Source organism: Vanacampus margaritifer, chromosome 9, assembly GCF_051991255.1.
Source record: "Vanacampus margaritifer isolate UIUO_Vmar chromosome 9, RoL_Vmar_1.0, whole genome shotgun sequence".
In the NCBI taxonomy this organism is placed as follows: Eukaryota; Metazoa; Chordata; class Actinopteri; order Syngnathiformes; family Syngnathidae; genus Vanacampus; species Vanacampus margaritifer.
The window spans coordinates 22,090,871-22,110,915 of record NC_135440.1 but is presented as its reverse complement, the minus strand read 5'-3'; the positions used below and the strand labels follow the sequence as shown (position 1 = coordinate 22,110,915).

The 20,045-nt window shown below is 44.5% G+C and overlaps 2 protein-coding genes and 2 long non-coding RNA genes across 7 annotated transcripts in view; 2 read left to right on the top strand and 2 right to left on the bottom strand.

Moving 5' to 3' along the window:
* LOC144057637 (uncharacterized) overlaps window positions 1-17,721 on the bottom strand; it is a 22,803-nt gene extending 5,082 nt beyond the window's left edge. Inside the window, exons 1-3 of the long non-coding RNA XR_013295298.1 lie at window positions 17,571-17,721; window positions 16,956-16,984; window positions 6,221-6,316 (exon numbers count right to left, since the gene is read on the bottom strand). This is a non-coding gene — a long non-coding RNA (uncharacterized LOC144057637). The remainder of the gene's footprint in view (window positions 1-6,220; window positions 6,317-16,955; window positions 16,985-17,570) is intronic.
* LOC144057638 (uncharacterized) overlaps window positions 1-20,045 on the bottom strand; it is a 23,211-nt gene extending 3,166 nt beyond the window's left edge. The window contains exons 1-3 of one of the 3 annotated variants that reach the window (XR_013295301.1): window positions 19,949-20,045; window positions 19,789-19,875; window positions 18,179-18,390 (exon numbers count right to left, since the gene is read on the bottom strand). This is a non-coding gene — a long non-coding RNA (uncharacterized LOC144057638). Of the gene's footprint in view, window positions 1-18,178; window positions 18,391-19,788; window positions 19,876-19,948 lie in introns of those variants that run through there. The other 2 variants (XR_013295299.1, XR_013295300.1) reach the window with 2 other exon arrangements.
* Window positions 4,745-5,689, top strand: LOC144057634 (olfactory receptor 10J4-like). Its single transcript, XM_077575444.1, has one exon. The coding sequence runs from the start codon at window positions 4,745-4,747 to the stop codon at window positions 5,687-5,689; it is 945 nt and encodes a 314-aa protein (XP_077431570.1).
* On the top strand, window positions 17,058-19,502 carry LOC144057632 (olfactory receptor 4D6-like). Of its 2 annotated transcripts, XM_077575442.1 has the most exons (3): window positions 17,058-17,170; window positions 18,228-18,406; window positions 18,615-19,502. In XM_077575442.1, exons 2-3 carry the CDS (start codon window positions 18,369-18,371, stop codon window positions 19,405-19,407), a joined length of 831 nt encoding a protein of 276 aa, XP_077431568.1. In that variant the 5' UTR covers window positions 17,058-17,170; window positions 18,228-18,368; the 3' UTR covers window positions 19,408-19,502. The 2 variants fall into 2 exon arrangements, with proteins under 2 accessions (XP_077431568.1, XP_077431567.1); XM_077575441.1 differs by having other exon boundaries at window positions 18,228-19,502.

Here is a 20,045-nt window from a genome sequence, read left to right as displayed (position 1 = left end):
ATTGATTGGAGTCATCAATAGTTGAGTGTGTGCGTGTCACGCGTATGCGTGTGTTTGGCTAGGAAAAAAATGACTTATGTGTACGTATGGTGTTAAGTGGTTAAAAAAACGATAGGATTACCCCATCTATGTCTATAGCCGACTTTTGGCTTCCATGATGGACGTCCATTTAAACCTTGAACGTGTACGTCACCAACAGTGCACCATCCACGAGCCTGCCATACCAGTAACAACACATAGGGGGAGAAATCATTCAGAATATTCCAAATCAGAAACTTCAGAAGGTTTTCAATGATAGAACATAAAATTGTATAATGCTGCCAAGATGGGTTCATGGCATGATAAAAAATAAAACTCACCAAACATTAAATTCCAAATTAAATTTTGCAGAGGCAGTAACTGGTTAAATGATTTTTTATTTTTTTTATGAAAATAACTCGTGTTATACTCACATCAAGGATTTTTTTTTTTTTTTTTTACTCGCGACTGCCACCTGTGTCATAAAGTGCAACTGCAGCATTTGTGTCAGGCTCGTTCATGGTGCGCGCGTGAGTACGGCAACAATCTAATAGCGACAGCCACAGTAGACAAAGGAAGACATGACTTCAAATGAGGTAAGAAAAACTCCGCCCCTCCCTACCCCAAAGAAACCGTGGAATGTGCAGGGTCCGCACACTCAACTATTATGCTTTGTGAGAAAACTCAAATAGTCTTTATAACATAAATTTAAAGAGGCAAACAAAACTGTTAAGTACAACAGAACAAACAAAAGGTGCTACCAATTGGTAGTGACGGGACTCATCCCGGGCAAATGACATCACCGATGACGTTTGACACTTCATGGGTTCAGGAAGTGGTTCGACTTTTGCAGATTTTCTCACAGCATATAAAGCGTAATGCTTTTCCGCAAAAGTTGCGTGCCAGTGGATGTTTTGAGCGTCGCAAATTTGCCCGTAACAGGCTTTTTTCTTTTCTTTTTTCCCCCCGGCTGCTAAAATAAATAAATAAATAAGTTAAAAAGTTTACAATCCCCATCACATTAGTCTCCATAAGCACAGTCCCCATTTCCTCAGTTTACATTGGGACACACAAACCCCTCCACCACGATAAGGTGTCGGCTAACGAAGCACAAACAAATCATTAATAATGCTAGACAAAACTCACCGCCACAAACAGGAGGACTGCACTGCAACCTAAAAAGACAAAAAACAGAAAGGACACTTAAAACAATTAACTAATAAAACAATTGCCCACAGGTGTGCACCTCCATGCTCAGCTGCCCCACCTATGGGCCGCTAACAAATCATATGAAAAGCTTGCAGGGAAAAAAACATCCAGAACTAAGGCCCCGTCCGGACGCAAGCAAAGCCGGCTTCGTTCCTCGAACAAATCTCGTACACACAGAAGCATCTCAAGACTTGCGTGTCCAAAAGAAGACGCTAAGGACGTTTAACGGCTGTAATGTATATGCCAAGTCTGGGGTGGCGCTGTAGCGCAGCCACAGGGAGTTGACGGAAAGCGTAGAAGAAGAACACATTTTTTTTTTTTAACTTTATTACAATCTATAGAACAAACACGGCTTTGCATGTATCAAAACAACATGAAAAAATGTCGAACACAGGAGAAGTGACAATGGCGGGTGATTCAAGTACAACGTTGAACGTAGGAATGAAAGAAGCAAAATATTTTGCTGCATAAGCAAGCTAAGGAGGATGCGCAAAACGACTATCCGCCATTGTTGTTGACAGACTGACGGTTCGCGCGCAGTCACGCGAGAATTAGCGCGTACGCCATCAATCTGCGACAACGCATCGTCATCGAGCTGCGACCATTACGTCATCGCTGGAGGAGTATCTGCATATGGTGTCCAGACGGGCGCGTTTTGAAATCTTTCCACTCTGGAGCCCGGTTTCAAAAGCGATCGATTTCAATATCCGAAACAGCGCCATCGTGTGGACGAGTGGCCTAAACGGTAAGAAACTTGTGAGGATGGCTGGGCGTGGGCGGGTCTGCCCCTCTGTTGGCTGCTGGGTGGCGGCTGCGTTTTGGCCGTTACCTGGGTCTCTTGGGGGGTGCTGCGTTGCGGGACTCTCCCTGGTGTCCGGGACGGGGCCTGTGGGCCGCCCCATGGTTCCTTCTCCCCTTCCCCTTCCTCCCCTTTGCTGCCTCTCCCTCCTCGCCTCTCCCCGCCCGTCCTCCGCCCGCCTGTCCCTTCTCTCTCGTCACCCTTCGTCCTTCTCTCCCCCTCTCTCTGCGGCCCTGCCGCTGCCCCTTGCCCTTCTTGTCGTCTCCTTCCCCCGTCCCTTCCCCCTCCCCTGTCCGTCTTCCTCCCCCTCCCCTGGGCCGGGGGTTCCATCCGTGGCCCGGGTCTCGGCGCTCCGGGGGCCGGGAGAGTGGGTGGGTTGGTGTTGTGCCCGCCCTGCACCGGTGGACCTCCTGGCACCTCGGTGGGGCCCAGTATCCGGGGGGTGAACCCTATCGCCCCGCCGGGCTGGTCCCATATGCCCGCCGGGGTCCCGGTGGGGTGGGTAGGGGTTTGGTGGGCAGGGGCCCCGCTGGTCGCTCCTCTTAGCTCACTGTACTAGTTTTGCACAATACACTTTTATAGACATATAGGGCACATAACACACTTTGGGTGGGTGGGGTAGGGTGGAAAAACCATCTTCGCCCTACAACTCCCCTCCAATTTTAATGCACCACACAACTGTGTGTGTGGGGGGGTGGGCGGTGCCATCGGTTGGGGCAGACCGCAGTATAGAGCAGTGCTGCAGTCCCCTGTCCGTGTCCCCGCCGCGCCGCCCCCAATTAATTTTTTTAATGCACCACATACACTCACTGACATGCCTGGGAGGCGGATGGATCGGAGCGTGGGGATATCATTTCCCTCGGCTCCGGTTCACCTGCTCCCAATTTTAATGCACCCCACACACACACACACACACATACACACTTGTATATACACTGGGTGGGGTCACATTCAAGGTTTAGGGGTAGAGTTCGCCAGTCGGCGAGCTGGCGAACTCAGTAACAGGGCTAGCTTTCACTAAGAACGCTGAAGTGGCGACTGGGGCCTTTCCCCGCTGGGCCTGGGGTTTGGGGGTGCCGCCAGTCCCCCGGTGCCCCCGTCTTCTGCCCCCGGTGTTCCGTCCCTTGGGGTGGGCGCGGGTGCCCTCTCCGCTCCGCTGTCCGGCCCCTCTTCGGCGCAGATGCCTGGATGACCGGGATCTGGGGGTCGGGGGCTGCCGGTTGGTGAGGGTGGGGGCGGCTTGGTTGGGAGGGGGGGGTGGCTGGGAGTTTGGGGCGGCTGGGGCTGGGTTGGGGTGTGGACCGGTGGGGTGCCTGGCGGGCCTGCAGTGCCCCGTCCTGCTGCGTTGGGTTGGGGGCGCGGGCCGTGTTGGGGTGGGGGGGCACTCCTGCTCCTGGGTTTGCTCTCCGGCCGGTGGCCCCTATAGGGGCCGGGGATCGTCCTTTGGCGCTGCCACGGCCTGGGGGTCCCTGAGGTGTTGCGCTTGCTCTGTCCTGGCAGGGGTCGACGGCTCCCCTCTTTGGTGGATATTTTCATGCATGCCAGATCCACCACATCAGCATCTATCAAAACTCAGACACAATCTGCTTCTTCCTCAGGTCATTGAATCGGTGGAGGCTGGTGTCTGTGGATCTCACTCTGCTTCGTCTGTCCTTCCTTCCTTTCCTCATTCTCTCCTTTGGTCTCTTGAGGTCTCCCTGATTTGTTGGAATTTAGATGTTTCTGGGGTTGGTGAAGGACTCTGGTTGGTGGCCTGGTGGGTGGTGGGTGGTGTCTGATCGGTGCTGGATTTCACTTTCCTTTCTTTTCTTTGGTCCTTCCTCGGGTCTCCTAATAATAATAAAAAAAAGAGAGCAATGATGATGACATGTCAAATCGGTAAAATTACCGAATGAACAATACTGAGCTCTCCAGAAAAAAAAGAAAAAGAAAAAGAAAAGAAAAAAAACTTGCGAGGATACATTGAAACTGGCTTTCGTGTGGGCGGGGCCTAAGACAGAACATAACATAAGGGGAAGATAAAAGCTGATAGTTGCAGTCAGAGTAAAACAGTCAGGGCTCTTTGTACTCATCTGGGCATTGGCGGAGCATGCGTGATGTAGAAAAAGCTTGAACATGACCTTTTTAAACACCTGACATCAGCAAGGATGAGATGACAATATTTTCATAATTGTAATTATAAATTTTTAAAAAAGTGCAATGAGTCATAAATGTAAGAAAATACTTTTAAATGCATGTGAACAGTGAATTGTCTTTTTTTAAACAGTAAGATACAAAACAGACCTTGAAAATTCTATTTTCTGATGAATTTATGGGAAAATATAGATATTAAAATAATAGATTCATGGTTTTATGAATTGAGGTCAGGCTCAAAAAAGAACATTGATTTGATATCGATTATTCCATTTTTTTAATCCCAGCCATAGTAATGTTTGTTATTTCATGACGTTATATATCTTTTCATTACCTAACAACAAAAGTTTGGGGCCACAAGAAGAAGCTCAAAGTGGTCTTGAGCCTTCTGAGGATTTGAAGGTCACAGAGGGAAGGAGCAGAACGCCTCCTCAACAGGACGACCAATCGCCGTCTGTCATCAGCTGGATGTCTTTTTACTTCTGTGTATGCGTCTCCTGGTCACGAACACTTCATCGGCATCAAGGTGGACGTGTGGATGATCCGTTTAACTTGTGTCATTATTTGTCTTGTGTGTTTGTCATGATGGGTCGCAACGGAACAGTGATGCTAAATCTTGGCGGCTTAATAGACGTGGACAAGTACAGATATGTTTACCTGATGGTTTTTTTGCTACTGTTTGTTCTCATTCTGTGTTCTAATTGCATCATTATTTGTCTCATCTGGATTCACAGGAACCTTCATGAGCCCATGTACATTTTCATTGCAGCGTTGTCTCTCAACACGCTTTTGTTCAGCACCGTTATCTACCCCAAACTTTTGGTGGACGTCTTGTCTCACCAGCAGAGAATTTCTTATTCTGCTTGTTTGGTCCAGGTTTTCTTTTTCTACAGTTTTGGTGCTTCTGACATCATGTTGTTACTCGCTATGTCTTATGACAGATACGTGTCCATCTGCAGGCCTCTGCAGTATGCGTCTACCATGAGCACAACCACCGTCAGCGTTTTCTTGGCTTTGTCCTGGTTTGTGCCTGCCTGTTTGATGTCGGTGACAGTTGTCGTTCAGTCCAAACAAAAAATCTGCAGCTTGTCATTTGAGGGGTTATTTTGCACTGCTAAGATGACCAAGATTCATTGTATGGTACCAACGTTTCTCACTGTGTGGACTTCAATTACTCTATTGTGTATAGCTGTCTTCCCCGTGTTGTTCATCTTTTTCACGTACTTCAAAATATTCATGGTGGCCTATCGTAGCGACGGAGAAGTCCGGAAAAAAGTGGTAGATACGTGTTTACCGCACCTGCTTGTATTAATGGCCACCGTCTGTTTGATAGCCTTTGACGTTATCCTAGGGCTGCTCGAGTCTGTGCTTCCGAAAAGTGCACAACTGATTTTGAGTCTACAAACCGTGGTGTACAATCCTCTTTTCAATCCGATCATATACGGTGTAAAGATGAAAGAAATCCGGAAGCACATCAAAAAAATGTTGTGTTGCAATCGTGTTAGAATCAGCAAGACTCAGGTGGAATAAAGATGACTTTAATGTGTGTGCGTGTATGCACATGTCGTATGTTTGTGTGTGTGCATTTAAAGTGATAATGTGCATATGCATTCAACTCCACAGTATTGTTTCAGTCAAAAAATTGTGTGATACATTTCTGTTAATATCATTATTTATATATCATTTTAATATAATATAGATTAAAAAATAAAACATTTGTGTGTATTTTTTGGTGAGCAAGTCTTCAAATGTGTGTGGATCTTTGTGGTTATGTTTGTGTATGTACACGTGCTTCAATGCTCCTCAGAATAATGCGGGATGTCTTCTAACTTAGATTAAGTTCCCCTATAATTATATAAATGTTATATATGGTATATATATATAAATAAAAAGAGCCTGCTTACCATACTCTCTGTAGCAACATTTATGTGCAATACTCTAGTGTCTTCTTGTGGGGCTCACATTTCCAGATCCAGTTGCCCGGAGCTTTTCTGGCTATGAACAAGGACGCACATATTTGGATGTGTCTAATAAAAAGAGTGAAAGAAGAAGTCGGCATACCTGCAGCAGGCCCCGGACAACCAGCCCAAGATGGTTGACAGAAGCCAGATGAAGACGTCCAAACTTTGCATGGCTATGATCTTTTTCCTACCTGGTCTGAATCAAAAAGAAAGGTTTTTAATCTTGTTGGTTAGAACTAAGAAACAAGCACAAGGTAAAGATGTTGATTTATAGCTACAGTACATGACAAATAGTAATGAGGTCAAACTTAACATTTTCTGATCATTTTCAAAGACGCTTTGTACAAATAGCTTATAGAGAAAAACTATAATAATACATACACTAAGTTGTCATTTTATGAGAATAAATCAAGTTAATATATTTGAATACATTGTAATAAAATAATAAGTATTTTCTTATTTGTCAGGAAATTGCAACAGTTTTTCTTAATATTTATAAGTCAGAATTTTCCGAGTGTGCATTGCAATATTATGACAATTATCCGAGAACATGTTGTATTTTTCCAAGAACAAGATGTAGCTTTACAAGAAAATGTGTTCAAATTTGACAAGAATAAGTCTATTGACACGAATATATAGTTTAAGAATTAGTCTGACTCTAGACTGTCCCTAAATTGGGGCATTTTAACCCTAAAATTTGGGATAATGCAACTCTAATTTCCATCTACCTATGCCAAATTTCCAGATTTATAATAATAAATAACAATAATGATAATAATAATGATAATTATTATTATTATTAATAATTATTTATTTTGTACATATATATCCTATTCTTGGCACGAATATTTAATTTGAACGTCAATTCCTGTGTGTGTGGCCCTAAATCTTTTATTTGCACCCCTCAAATTTCAGGTTAAGGGGCCATTGCAAAAAAAAAAAAAAAGGTTAGGCTGGAGCTCTGGATTAATTCATGTTGTTACGAGAATAAGTCATGACTTTACGAAGAGTTAAAATATTACTAGTCCAGAACAAGTTGTAAAAATGAGTCGAAAATATATATACAAATAAATAATAATTTAACTCTTTCACTGCCAGACGTTTTCAGAAACGGGTTGTCCCCACTGCCAGCCGATTTAAGCATTTTGAGTGATCTTTCAAGGTCCACAGAAAATGTTGTGTTTGGACTATGGAAACACACATACTACCAAATGAAAGATTGGACTCTCAGCTTTCATCAGAAAAAAAAGTTTGTTTCTACCTTATTCCGTTCTTCAGTAATCAACAATAGAAAATGGTTACTTTCACCGAAATTCTCTGTTTTGAAACAAAAAATGGAGAAAAAGAGCTTTTTGTGAAACTATGTTATTTCATGCACTCTAGTGAATTGTACACTTCTTTTTGTCCATGAATGATGCCACAAACACCTAAATAGTGCTTTACTTCTGTAATACATTTACCACCAACAATGAAAAAGTGTTTTTTGATTGCAAAATACGTTTATTTCCATTCAACAGTGTAACAATTTGACAAAACAATTTCGCAAACTATTTACAAATGTGTGCAACTGTGGTACTACTTACAATTATGTGGATGTTTCAAATACAGTTTTTCCTTTTGTAACGCTCTCCTGCGTGCAAGGAGACGCCAGGACTCGCACAACAGTTTACTTTCACTTTCGCATTGGTCCGTTTTGCGTGCAAACGTTACACTTTCTTGATGGGCTTTTTTTCCGTGGAATAAAAAGCAAGTAGCAGACTGTACACACTTCTTCCGATGAATATGCATTGGACTCGGGGCACTCTCCGTCGTCCGATCGAACGTCCGCCTGTGCGTGCTCGGTTGCGCTCCGCGTTACGACACCGTCATAGCCGCCGCGTCAGCGGTTCCAATTTCGCCGTCAAGCTCGGATTCACCTTCTCATCATCGATGATGATCATCGTCGTCATCAATGTACTATTTTAGCGTTGGTCGATGCCTTTCGTCTTGTAAGTGTAGAGCTGCCTGCAAACGCTCGCCATTGCCCGTTCTCTCCTCCATCTAGCTCCATCTAACGTCTTCTACTGCCGCGTCAATGCTTCCCAACCACGGAGTCACCACCCTCATCTTCATCATCGATGATGATCATCGTCGTCAACAATGTGCTCTTTCAGCGATGCTTTTGGTCTTTGAAAAAAACGGCTCGGGCGTGAGCTCCTCGCGACCGGCCGCCATTTTTCCTTTGTCTTCCATTCTCATCTCCTGCTCGACGCTCTAGCTCCGCCTCTACTGACGCCCACCCGATCTTGTCAAAAGAGAGTCATCGCTGCCCTCTAGGGGCCAAAAATAGTCATTAGGCACAACAGACAGGCTGGAAACTTTCACCAGACATGCGGAAGGGTTTCCTCTACCCGTTTCAAAAAAAAATAAAAAATCATTGGATGACGTCTTTTGACGTCATTGGCAGTGCTCCGTAGGTTTTTACGTGACGTCTTTAAACGTCAGTGGCAGTGAAAGAGTTAATGAGAATAGTTTTGATCTGTTATATTGTAGTATCATAAGTGAGACGTCACTGACTTTATAAATATTAAAAACGACTAATTACTACATATTATGGACGAAAATTTTTGACCGTAACTAAGGATGGTTCGAATTGCATACGCTTCCGGTCGATAGTCAGAATTGGTCGCTAAGCGAACAGTGAAGGCTGTAACGTTCATGATGCTGGACGCATTTCCACCACGGCGTCGAAGTAAGTTGGAAACTCTTTTAAATGTATGAATGCGCACTAATTGTGATAGTGGTTGGTTCTCACCGTTGAGAAATGTGGTGTGTTCGTGGAACTTGATTGTGTAAAACAGCGCCAGACGCTGATTACCTCCGTGAAAAACACATCTATATTTTCTTCGAATGGAAGAAAAGTTAGACGACAATATAAGGTTGTGGACCAAATGTTGGTTTGTGCTAGAATGTTAGCGTTGGGTAGCTCTGTGAAAGTTGCGCGGATGGCGGTGTTAAGTGATTTTGAGAACAAGGAGGCTGATGCTAAGCTAGCGGCTCTGCCAGCGTACGAGTTGCCATGCGCAGGAGATGAGTTTTTGGTAAGACGCTACCGCGCGAATCTGTTTTTAAGGCTGAGGATGAGTTAGCTGCGGGCAGCCGCATCTGTTTAGAAATTGGAACATAAATTGGATGAAGTGTTGGCTGTGAGAAATGACCCGCGGGAAAAATTGAACCAAGCGAGAGTTCTTGGTTTAGAAATGAATTGTTGAGTGTACGCGTTTGTTTGTTAAGCTCCGTGGTGTGTGTTGTGGCCACGCGGTTTTTCGTTGTTTGTCTTACAATGTGCGCGACGTGTCTGTGTCGCGGCCGTAACGTTGCGATGGATTGTGCGCGAATGAGTCGACATTTGAGCTATACGTACGTGGTGATATTATTATTTGACGAAGTAACGGTGTATTTTACAGTGAGTCCGTGCACTTCGGAGATGTTTGTGTTCGTCTGTGGTTATTTTATTTTTTGGAGGAGAAATGAGCAATGTTGCGGTGAGAATTATGGCCTCTTGAATTGGTTCAACAAGTGAGACGCCACTGAATTAATTTGAGGAGTTTGTGTTGTGTGTGAGTGTTTGTTGGGCCCAGTTGGTGAAATGTTTGGAGCATGTGTGGATTGTGTGATTTTTTCCTTGTTTGTGTGCCTGCAGGGAGTTTGTGACTGTTTGTGTGACTCTGACAATGGGAAAGGTGTGTTGTGTGATGTTCTAGCGGGATTTTTTAAATCAAAATGGCATATTTTGTTGTGGGGGAGGATTCCTCTATCGTCTGTAAGAATTCTTTAAGCTCTTCCTCCTGCTCTTGTTTTAAAAACAGGCCTGTGGAATTAAGGGTGGGGGTGAGCTGCTGTTTTAAGAAGGTGGTGATTTGTACTGTTGTCTGTTAAAATTAAATTAAACTAAATAAAAAGGACAGGGGAGTGTGTGTGATAAGTTTTTCTTCCGCCACCCCCCCCCCCCCTCTCTCTCCTCTTTGTCTCCTGTGGGGAGGGGGGTGTGATAAGTTTTTTTTCCCCCTCTCCCATTGTCTCCATTTGGGAGCTGTAGTTCAATTTGGGAGACTTGTAGTCTGTTGTGTCAAAGTGACACCTTGTTGTCATCTTGTGTGTGTGTGTGTGTAAATAGCAGGGGGTCTTCTGATGCTAATCTGTTAAGATCAAATTGTTCCTGTTAAGCGGAAAGATATAGAGGCCTAGATGATACTACAGGTCACTATTCTTATTTTATTAATTGGATCTGCTTTTATTTGAATGTGGAGTAATAATTTTTTTTTTTTTTTGATAAAGACTTTTCATTTTTTATATTTCCCCTGCATCTCTGATAACTCATTCGTAGGTGTGAAAATGATTTAACCTTTGTCCTTATCTGAGTCCCATTCTAGAAGTCTGAGGAGTCCTGAAATTTGAGAGGACTTCCCTCCAAGTGGCCAGGGTGACTGTGAGCTGTCACATTTTAAGCATAATTTGAGGTAACATGTAATGAAGAAGAAGTCTATGGTAGACATATGCGTAAATATAGTAATACTACTTGCTATAGTGTAGTGAACACATTTAAATAAAACTATAAAATACATATTTTTTGAGAAAATTATTATTTTTTAATTACAACGAGCAGATAGGATCTCTTGCTATGATCTCATCTCCCTCTGTCTGTTCCGAGTGTATAAATGTTTCAGGCAGGTTCAATCTTTGACGAGAGGTGTTGTTCTTGGGTGTCTCAAACGTGCTGGAATAACCTGGCTGTTGGGAATATGGACAAGCGTTCTCCTGCTCTGCTTGGTGCACAGAGGGGACGGCAAGCTGCACGGAAGGCCACTTTCGGGAGGGGAAGTGGCCAAACAGACTGCGATAAGGATGGTACACTATATCCGCTCGTCATATGACTGTTCAATGACTCTTATGAATTATCTGAGCAAAATGTCCATCAACTCTTTGAGCTGACATCTCGAACTCTCATCACAGTCGTTGATGAAACTGTCAGGGGTCTCCAGTGACAGCTAAGGCCTGCTTTGAACTTTGCCCTGCATAAACTGCTGCTATCTGCAAGGACAGGAAGGAATATGAACTCCAGTTGTTGACTCAAAGTTCTTGAGTCATCTGAGATTAGCTCCTTGAGTCATATTTTGGTCTGTGTGTGTACATTTGCACTCTGTACTGTGTCGGAAAAGGAGATGTGATCTATAGCAACGCAGTTTCGGAAATTGAAAACGGCTTATGTGAATTAGAGTAGGATAAAATTTATTTCAATCTTTAATACTATATTTTCCGTTGTTTGATGCTTGTTGAATTTGGTCTTCTAATTTTTTTTCCCATTTCTCTTTTATAACTTTGGCTTCTCAGATTGGACTCAGACGTGGAACACTTACGGCGAATTTGCTGGTTAAATTTTTTAATTTTGATTAAGCTCACAGCACTGTGATCTTTGGATCCAATGGGGAGGCTCTCTACAAAGTTCCCTGCTGTGTTTTACAAGCCCCCACTACTCCGTAAAAGAGGTGAGGTTAATTAGCATTTTAAGAATACTTTTTGGTTGGTTTAAAGTAGGGATTTTGTCTTGTTTTTCTGATTATAACTCGTTTCTTTTACTAGTTGAGATGGCAGATATTTGGAAGATTTGTGACCTGCAATAGATTAATGGGGTTGTTTTAAATCTTTTTCTCTTCTCTTCCTGACCCTAAAAGTCCTCCGCTGCAGTATCTTAATTTACATCTTCTTGAGTTGTTTTTCTCACTTTGAGTTGCCTGAACAGGATTCAAATTTGCATTACAAACTCTTGCCTCAAAGGCTTTTGTTTTTATGGCTCCTGGCTAGCTCAGCTGGAGATCTTCTTGTAGTTCTGGTGTTGGCCAAATTGTCCCAATTTGGTTGTTTTTCTAATCTACAGGACACAAGGTGTCTGTTTTTTCCCCTCTTTGAAGCAGCAATTTGGAAGCGGCTGCAGTTTTCACATTCAGGTCTGAAATGATCAAAGTTGATCCTTATCAGATGAGAGGGAGTCAGTTACTGGTCTGTATGTGTGTATCACGAAGAAAGTATGCACACAAACAAGTCATGTTGAATTAAATAAATATAGGACTATAAGTTAGTCTGAATGTGATACTTCTATAGTATGTGAGTGAATGAAGTGATACTTCTACAGTATGTGAGTGAGGGGGAATGACTGGTCTGTCTGTGTATCATTGAAAAGGAAGTCTGATGTGAGAATGAAGTTTGGTGTGAGGAATTTACAGGCGGAGAATGGAGAGGATTGGACTTGGAGGAAAGTAAGTTCTACAAAGACGACAAAAGACGACCCTAATAACAGAAATACGGTAAGTATGTTCCATTTCAGAAACAATTGAAAAGTATAATTTCTAGAGCCCATGGAATATGCCATTTAGGTGTGGAAGGAACATTGAGACACCTGGGTGACATTTTTTCATGAGACAAGTTGTTAAAAATGAACTGCAGGACTGCAGTGTTTATTAAAGGTATAAGTATATACTGTATATAAATCTCTTCTCACACTGTTTATGGCCCGGCCGGACATGAATAGTTCTGGGTTAAGATGATGTTGTTTTTAAATGATTTACACTACTATAATAAAAAAACAGCGTTTAAAAAGACAGAAATTTGATGTACGACAAAAAGCACATTTATGCTAAATCTACAGCAGTAAATATCATGGTAAAATATTTGATTAATCATTATCTGCCATCATAAGGGTTTCCTAGGAATATTGGATCAGACGAACCCATTTGAAAAGACAAAACTTCATAAGATATAGTAAAGGCATTGAGATTAAAACATATTTGATTTAGTATATTATCTCTGATCTCAAGGACATTAAAGAAAAATAGAAATATTAAACAATTGGCCTCGTCATCGAGCTGCGACCATTACGTCATCGCTGGAGGAGTATCTGCATATGGTGTCCAGACGGGCGCGTTTTGAAATCTTTCCACTCTGGAGCCCGGTTTCAAAAGCGATCGATTTCAAGCTCCGAAACAGCGCCATCGTGTGGACGGGTGGCCTAAACGGTAAGAAACTTGTGGGGATGGCTGGGCGTGGCGTAGGGTCTGCCCCTCTGTTGGCTGCTGGGTGGCGGCTGCGTTTTGGCCGTTCCCTGGGTCTCTTGGGGGGTGCTGCGTTGCGGGGCTCTCCCTGGTGTCCGGGACGGCGGTCCGTCGCTCTGGGCCCGGCGACACGGTTCGTGGCCTGTGGGCCGCCCCGTGGTTCCTTCTCCCCTTCACCTTCCTCCCCTTTGCTGCCTCTCCCTCCTCGCCTCTCCCCGCCCGTCCTCCGCCTCCCTGTCCCTTCTCTCTTGTCACCCTTCGTCCTTCTCTCCCCCTCTCTCTGCGGCCCTGCCGCTGCCCCTTGCCCTTCTTGTCGTCTCCTTTCCCCGTCCCTTCTCCCTCCCCTGTCCGTCTTCCTCCCCCTCCCCTGGGCCGGGGGTTCCATCCGTGGCCCGGGTCTCGGTGCTCCGGGGGCCGGGAGGGTGGGTTGGTTTTGGTGTTGTGCCCGCCCTGCACCGGTGGACCTCCTGGCACCTCGGTGGGGCCCAGTATCCGGGGGGTGAACCCTATCGCCCCGCCGGGCTGGTCCCATATGCCCGCCGGGGTCCCGGTGGGGTGGGTAGGGGTTTGGTGGGCGGGGGCCCCGCTGGTCGCTCCTCTTAGCTCACTGTACTAGTTTTGCACAATACACTTTTATAGACATATAGGGCACATAACACACTTTGGGTGGGTGGGGTAGGGTGGAAAAACCGTCTTCGCCCTACAACTCCCCTCCAATTTTAATGCACCACACAACTGTGTGTGTGGGGGGGTGGGCGGTGCCATCGGTTGGGGCAGACCGCAGTATAGAGCAGTGCTGCAGTCCCCTGTCCGTGTCCCCGCCGCGCCGCCCCCAATTAATTTTTTTAATGCACCACATACACTCACTGACATGCCTGGGAGGCGGATGGATCGGAGCGTGGGGATATCATTTCCCTCTGCTCCGGTTCACCTGCTCCCAATTTTAATGCACCACACACACACACACACTTGTATATACACTGGGTGGGGTCACATTCAAGGTTTAGGGGTAGAGTTCGCCAGTCGGCGAGCTGGCGAACTCAGTAACAGGGTTAGCTTTCACTAAGAACGCTGAAGTGACGACCGGGGCCTTTCCCCGCTGGGCCTGGGTTTCGGGGGTGCCGCCCGTCCCCCGGTGCCCCCATCTTCTGCCCCCGGTGTTCCGTCCCTCCACACGGCAGGGGTTGGGGTGGGGGTGGGCGCGGGTGCCCGGGATCTGGGGGTCGGGGGCTGGGGGGCTGCCGGTTGGTGAGGGTGGGGGCGGCTTGGTTGGGTTGGGGTGTGGACCGGTGGGGTGCCTGGCGGGCCTGCAGTGCCCCGTCCTGCTGCGTTGGGTTGGGGGCGCGGGCCGTGTTGGGGTGGGGGGGCGCTCCTGCTCCTGGGTTTGCTTTGCGGCCGGTGGCCCCTGCAGGGGCCGGGGGTCGTCCTTTGGCACAGCCACGGCCATGGGGTCCCTGAGGTGTTGCGCTTGCTCTGTCCTGGCAGGGGTCGACGGCTCCCCTCTTTGGTGGATATTTTCATGCATGCCAGATCCACCACACCAGCATCTATCAAAACTCAGACACAATCTGCTTCTTCCTCAGGTCATTGAATCGGTGGAGGCTGGTGTCTGTGGATCTCACTCTTCTTCGTCTGTCCTTCCTTCCTTTCCTCAGTCTCTCCTTTGGTCTCTTGAGGTCTCCCTGATTTGTTGGAATTTAGATGTTTCTGGGGTTGGTGAAGGACTCTGGTTGGTGGCCCGGTGGGTGGTGGGTGGTAGGTGGTGTCTGGTCGGTGCTGGATTTCACTTTCCTTTCTTTTCTTTGGTCCTTCCTTGGGTCTCCTGACGGTCTCACGACTCTGGCTGGAGGTGTTCGGGTTAGGTGAACGGTATGGGATTTTTTAATGGGTTTTAGGTGAACTAATGAATACACACACACACTCACTCACGCATGCACACACACATACATACAAAATAAAAAAGTCTCTTGTGTCCGGAGACCAAAGGCAAGTTTGAAAAAATCAGTTTATCACGCAGGACAGTGACTCGCCGTGTGGAACTGATTGATGAAGATATAGTGAGCACGTTAAATAAAAAGGCGGGGACCTTTACGTTATAATCACCTACACTTGATGAAAGTAACGACATAAAAGACACTGCTCAGCTCCTAATTTTCATTCGAGGGATAAACGACAGTTTTGAGATAACTCAGGAGCTTTTGAGCATGGAGTAGCTGAAGGGGAAAACGCGAGGAGAGGACTTGTATGCACATGTGTCCGCTGTCATTGAGAGGATGAAGCTTCCTTGGAGTAAACTTTCCAATGTCACCACGGATGGATCGCCAAATTTAACAGGAAAAAACGTCGGACTGCTGTAAAGGATCCAGGATAAACAAATTGCCTCATCACTTCAGCTGGTGTCCTGTCCCCTGTCACAAGAGCCTGAAACAGCACCGCCGGAGCTGCAGTTGGAACTGATCGATCTTCAGTCCGACTCTGCTTCAAAGGAGAAGTTCAAGTCTCTTAAACTGAATGACTTTTATGCCTCACTGGACGAAGCCGCGTTTCCAAACCTCCGGAGGACGGCACAGAAGATGCTGGTGCTGTTTGGCTCGACCTACGTGTGTGAGCAGACGTTCAGCATCATGAACATCAGTAAAGGCCGTCACAGATCCAAGTTAACTGACCAACACCTCAGATCTATCCTGAGAATTGCCACAACAAAAACTAACTCCAGACTTTGATGTACTAGCAAAAAAGGGAGACCAACAACACTGAAATTTGTGAGTTTTTCTACTTATGTTCTGTTATGGAAAATACGTTTGAAAGTGCGTCTTTTTATTGAGTGTGCCTTTATGCACAGCAGTGGAGCAGAAATAATTGACATTGAGTATTTCGTTGGGTAATAATGTGTTTTGAATGTTGAAAGTGTTCATCTTTTTTCAATAAATCTTGATTTCTTTAACTTTACGCCTTGAATTGAAATTTATTAAAAAATAGATGCAATCACCAGGTTTGACAGATCACAGTGTATGTGCTATTATAATCTATTTACATTTCTCCTCCCACTTTGCCAAATAGTGTGTAAATGCCGCATCTCGCATATTCATTGAGGCAAACGTACTACCTGGATTAGGGCTATTTTATAATAATCATAATAATAATAATAAAAATACATTTCATTTAAAAACAGCACCTTTCAGAACACCCAAGGTCACTTTACAAAGCATGAAAACACAGCAAAAGTTGAGCTAAAACAATAAAAATGAAGCTATTGGAAAAGCTGTTTTAAATAAGTGGATTTTGCACATTTGAAAAACGCAGTCGTTAGTGCACACTATAAGTAAATCGGGTTGTACATTTATCTGTGTGTGTTTACTGTGCTATGAGGTCCAAATGCTCCTGGTCCGGCCCATCTGTCAAAATTTCAAACCCATTGTGGGTTCAGGTTCAGGAAGTGGTTCGACTTTTGCCGATTTTCACACAGCATCTAAAGCGTAAAGCTTTTCCGCAAAAGTTGTGTGTCAGTGGATGTTTTGAGCGTCGCAAATTTGCCCGTAACAGGCTTTTTTCTTTTCTTTTTTCCCCCGGCTGCTAAAATAAATAAATAAATAAATAAGTTGAAAAGTTTACAATCCCCATCACATTAGTCTCCATAAGCACAGTCCCCATTTCCTCAGTTTACATTGGGACACACAAACCCCTCCACCACGATAAGGTGTCGGCTCACGAAGCACAAACAAATCATTAATAATGCTAGACAAAACTCACCGCCACAAACAGGAGGACTGCACTGCAACCTAAAAAGACAAAAACCAGAAAGGACACTTAAAACAAGGAACTAATTCACCAATTGCCCACAGGTGTGCACCTCCGTGCTCAGCTGCCCCACCTATGGGCCGCTAACAAATCATATGAAAAACTTGCAGGGAAAAAAACATCCATAACGAAGGCCCCGTCCGGACGCAAGCAAAGCCAGCATAAATGTAAGAAAATACTTTTAAATTCACGTGAACAGTAAATAATAAAAAAACAGTAAGATACAAAACAGGCCTTGAAAATTCTATTTTATGATTGTGCTGTCCTCGCTCCGAAGCTTCGAGATTTCACCAGCTAGACAGCGAGTTAACGACGTTCCAAATAACCAGACTTTGTTTTCCTTTTGGGCTGTTTATTTGACCAATGGCCTCTGACCATTACCCTCTTTAGGTCGTCGTAAAACTAAAAAAAAAAAAACAATAACAAACAATGTGTATTAGCTAACTGTACACGACACACTCTCATGCTAATAGCTAGTTACATTCCACAACAGTCTCTCATCTCTAATACTGTCCTAAATTAACTCAAACGAATACATGTTATTTTCTTATCATCACATGTACTTACGGACAATTCTTGTCCAAAGCAACAACGAAACAGGATCCAACAGTTCGCGTAGCACATAAACGAGTCGGCGTTGCGTGCTGCCACATTGGAATTCTCTCTTCTCACCAAAACAATGAACAAAGCAACCCATGGAGGGCGCTCTAAGGTTGCACAAACTCAAACGGTGAACTTCTGAAGGGCAGAATAATGATGAATTTATGGGAAAATATAGATATAAAAATAATAGATTCATGGTTTTATGAATTGAGGTCGGGCTCAAAAAAGAACATTGATTTATAAGATAAGATCCACTGATTGTCACACCCATCTAAGTGGGGTGAAATTTGTTCTCCGCATTTGACCCATCCCCTGAGGGAGCGGTGAGCAGCAGCAGCAGCAGCAGCGCCGCGCTCGGGAATCATGTGGTGATCTAACCTCCCAATTCCAACCCTTAATGCTGAGTGTCAAGCAGAGTGGCAATCGGTCCCATTTTTATAGTCTTTGGTATGACCCGGCCGGGAATTGAACCCACAACCTCCCAGTCTCAGGGCGGACACTCTAACCACTCGTCCACTGAGCTGAGATTTGATATTGATTATTCCATTTTTTTAATCCCAGCCCTAGTAATGTTTGTTATTTCATGTCGTTGTATATCTTTTCATTACCTAACAACAAAAGTTCGGGACCACAAGAAGAAGCTCAAAGCGGTCTTGAGCCTTCTGAGGATTTGGAGGTCACAGAGGGAAGGAGCAGAACGCCTCCTCAACAGGACGACCAATCGCCGTCTGTCATCAGCTGGATGTCTTTTTACTTCTGTGTATGCGTCTCCTGCTCACGAACACTTCATCGGCATCAAGGTGGACGCGTGGATGATCCGTTTAACTTGTGTCATTATTTGTCTTGTGTGTTTGTCATGATGGACCGCAACGGAACAGTGATGCTAAATCTTGGCGGCTTAATAGAAGTAGACAAGTACAGATATGTTTACTTGATGTTTTTTTTGCTACTGTTTGTTCTCATTCTGTGTTCTAATTGCATCATTATTTGTCTCATCTGGATTCACAGGAACCTTCATGAGCCCATGTACATTTTCATTGCAGCGTTGTCTCTCAACACGCTTTTGTTCAGCACCGTTATCTACCCCAAACTTTTGGTGGACATCTTGTCTCACCAGCAGAGAATTTCCTATTCTGCTTGTTTGGTCCAGCTTTTCTTTTTCTACAGTTTTGGTGCTTCTGACATCATGTTGTTGCTCGCTATGTCTTATGACAGATACGTGTCTATCTGCAGGCCTCTGCAGTATGCGTCTACCATGAGCACGACCACAGTCAGCGTTTTCTTGGCTTTGTCCTGGTTTGTGCCTGCCTGTTTGATGTCGGCAAAAGTTGTCATTCAGTCCAAACAAAAAATCTGCAGCTCGACGTTGGGAGGATTTTTTTGCAATAATATAATGGTGAAGATTTACTGCAGGTTACCAGCGTATCTCACTGTGTGGACTTCAATGGGTCTATCGATCATGGCTGTCATCGTGTTGTTCATCTTTTTCACGTACTTCAAAATATTCATGGTGGCCTATCGTAGCCACGGAGAAGTCCGGAAAAAAGTGGTAGATACGTGTTTACCGCACCTGCTTGTATTAATGGCCACCGTCTGTTTGATGGGCGTTGACGTTATCCTAGGGCTACTCGAGCCTGTGCTTCCGAAAAATGTGCAACTGGTTCTGACGCTACAAACCGTGGTGTACAATCCTCTTTTCAATCCGATCATATACGGCGTGAAGATGAAAGAAATCCGGAAGCACCTCAAAAAAATGTTGTGTTGCAATCGTGTTACAATCAGCAAGACTCAGGTGGAATAAAGATGACTTTATTGTGTGTGCGTGTGTGTATGCACATGTGGTATGTTTGTGTTTGTGCATTTAAAGTGATAATGTGCAAATGCATTCAAGCAAAAACAACTCCACAGTCAAACATTTGTGTGATACATTTCTGTAAATATCATTAATGATATAGAATTTCAATATAATATAGATGAAAAATTAAAACATTTGTGGGGGTTTTTTGGTGAGCAAGTCTTCAAATGTGTGTGGGTCTTTGTGGTTATGTTTGCGTATGTACACATGTGCTTCAATGCTCCTCAGAATAATGTGGGATGTTTTCTGACTTAGATTAAGTTCCCCTATAATTATATAAATGTTATATATGATATATATATATAAATAAAAAGAGAGCCTGCTTACCATTGTCTCTGTAGCAACATTTATGTGCAATACTCTAGTGTCTTCTTGTGGGGCTCACATTTCCAGATCCAGTTGCCAGGAGCTTTTCTGGATATAAACAAGGACGCACATATTTGGATGTGTCTAATAAAAAAAAGAGTGAAAGAAGAAGTCGGCATACCTGCAGCAGGCCCCGGACAACCAGCCCAAGATGGTTGACAGAAGCCAGATGAAGACGTCCAAACTTTGCATGGCTATGATCTTTATCCTACCTGGTC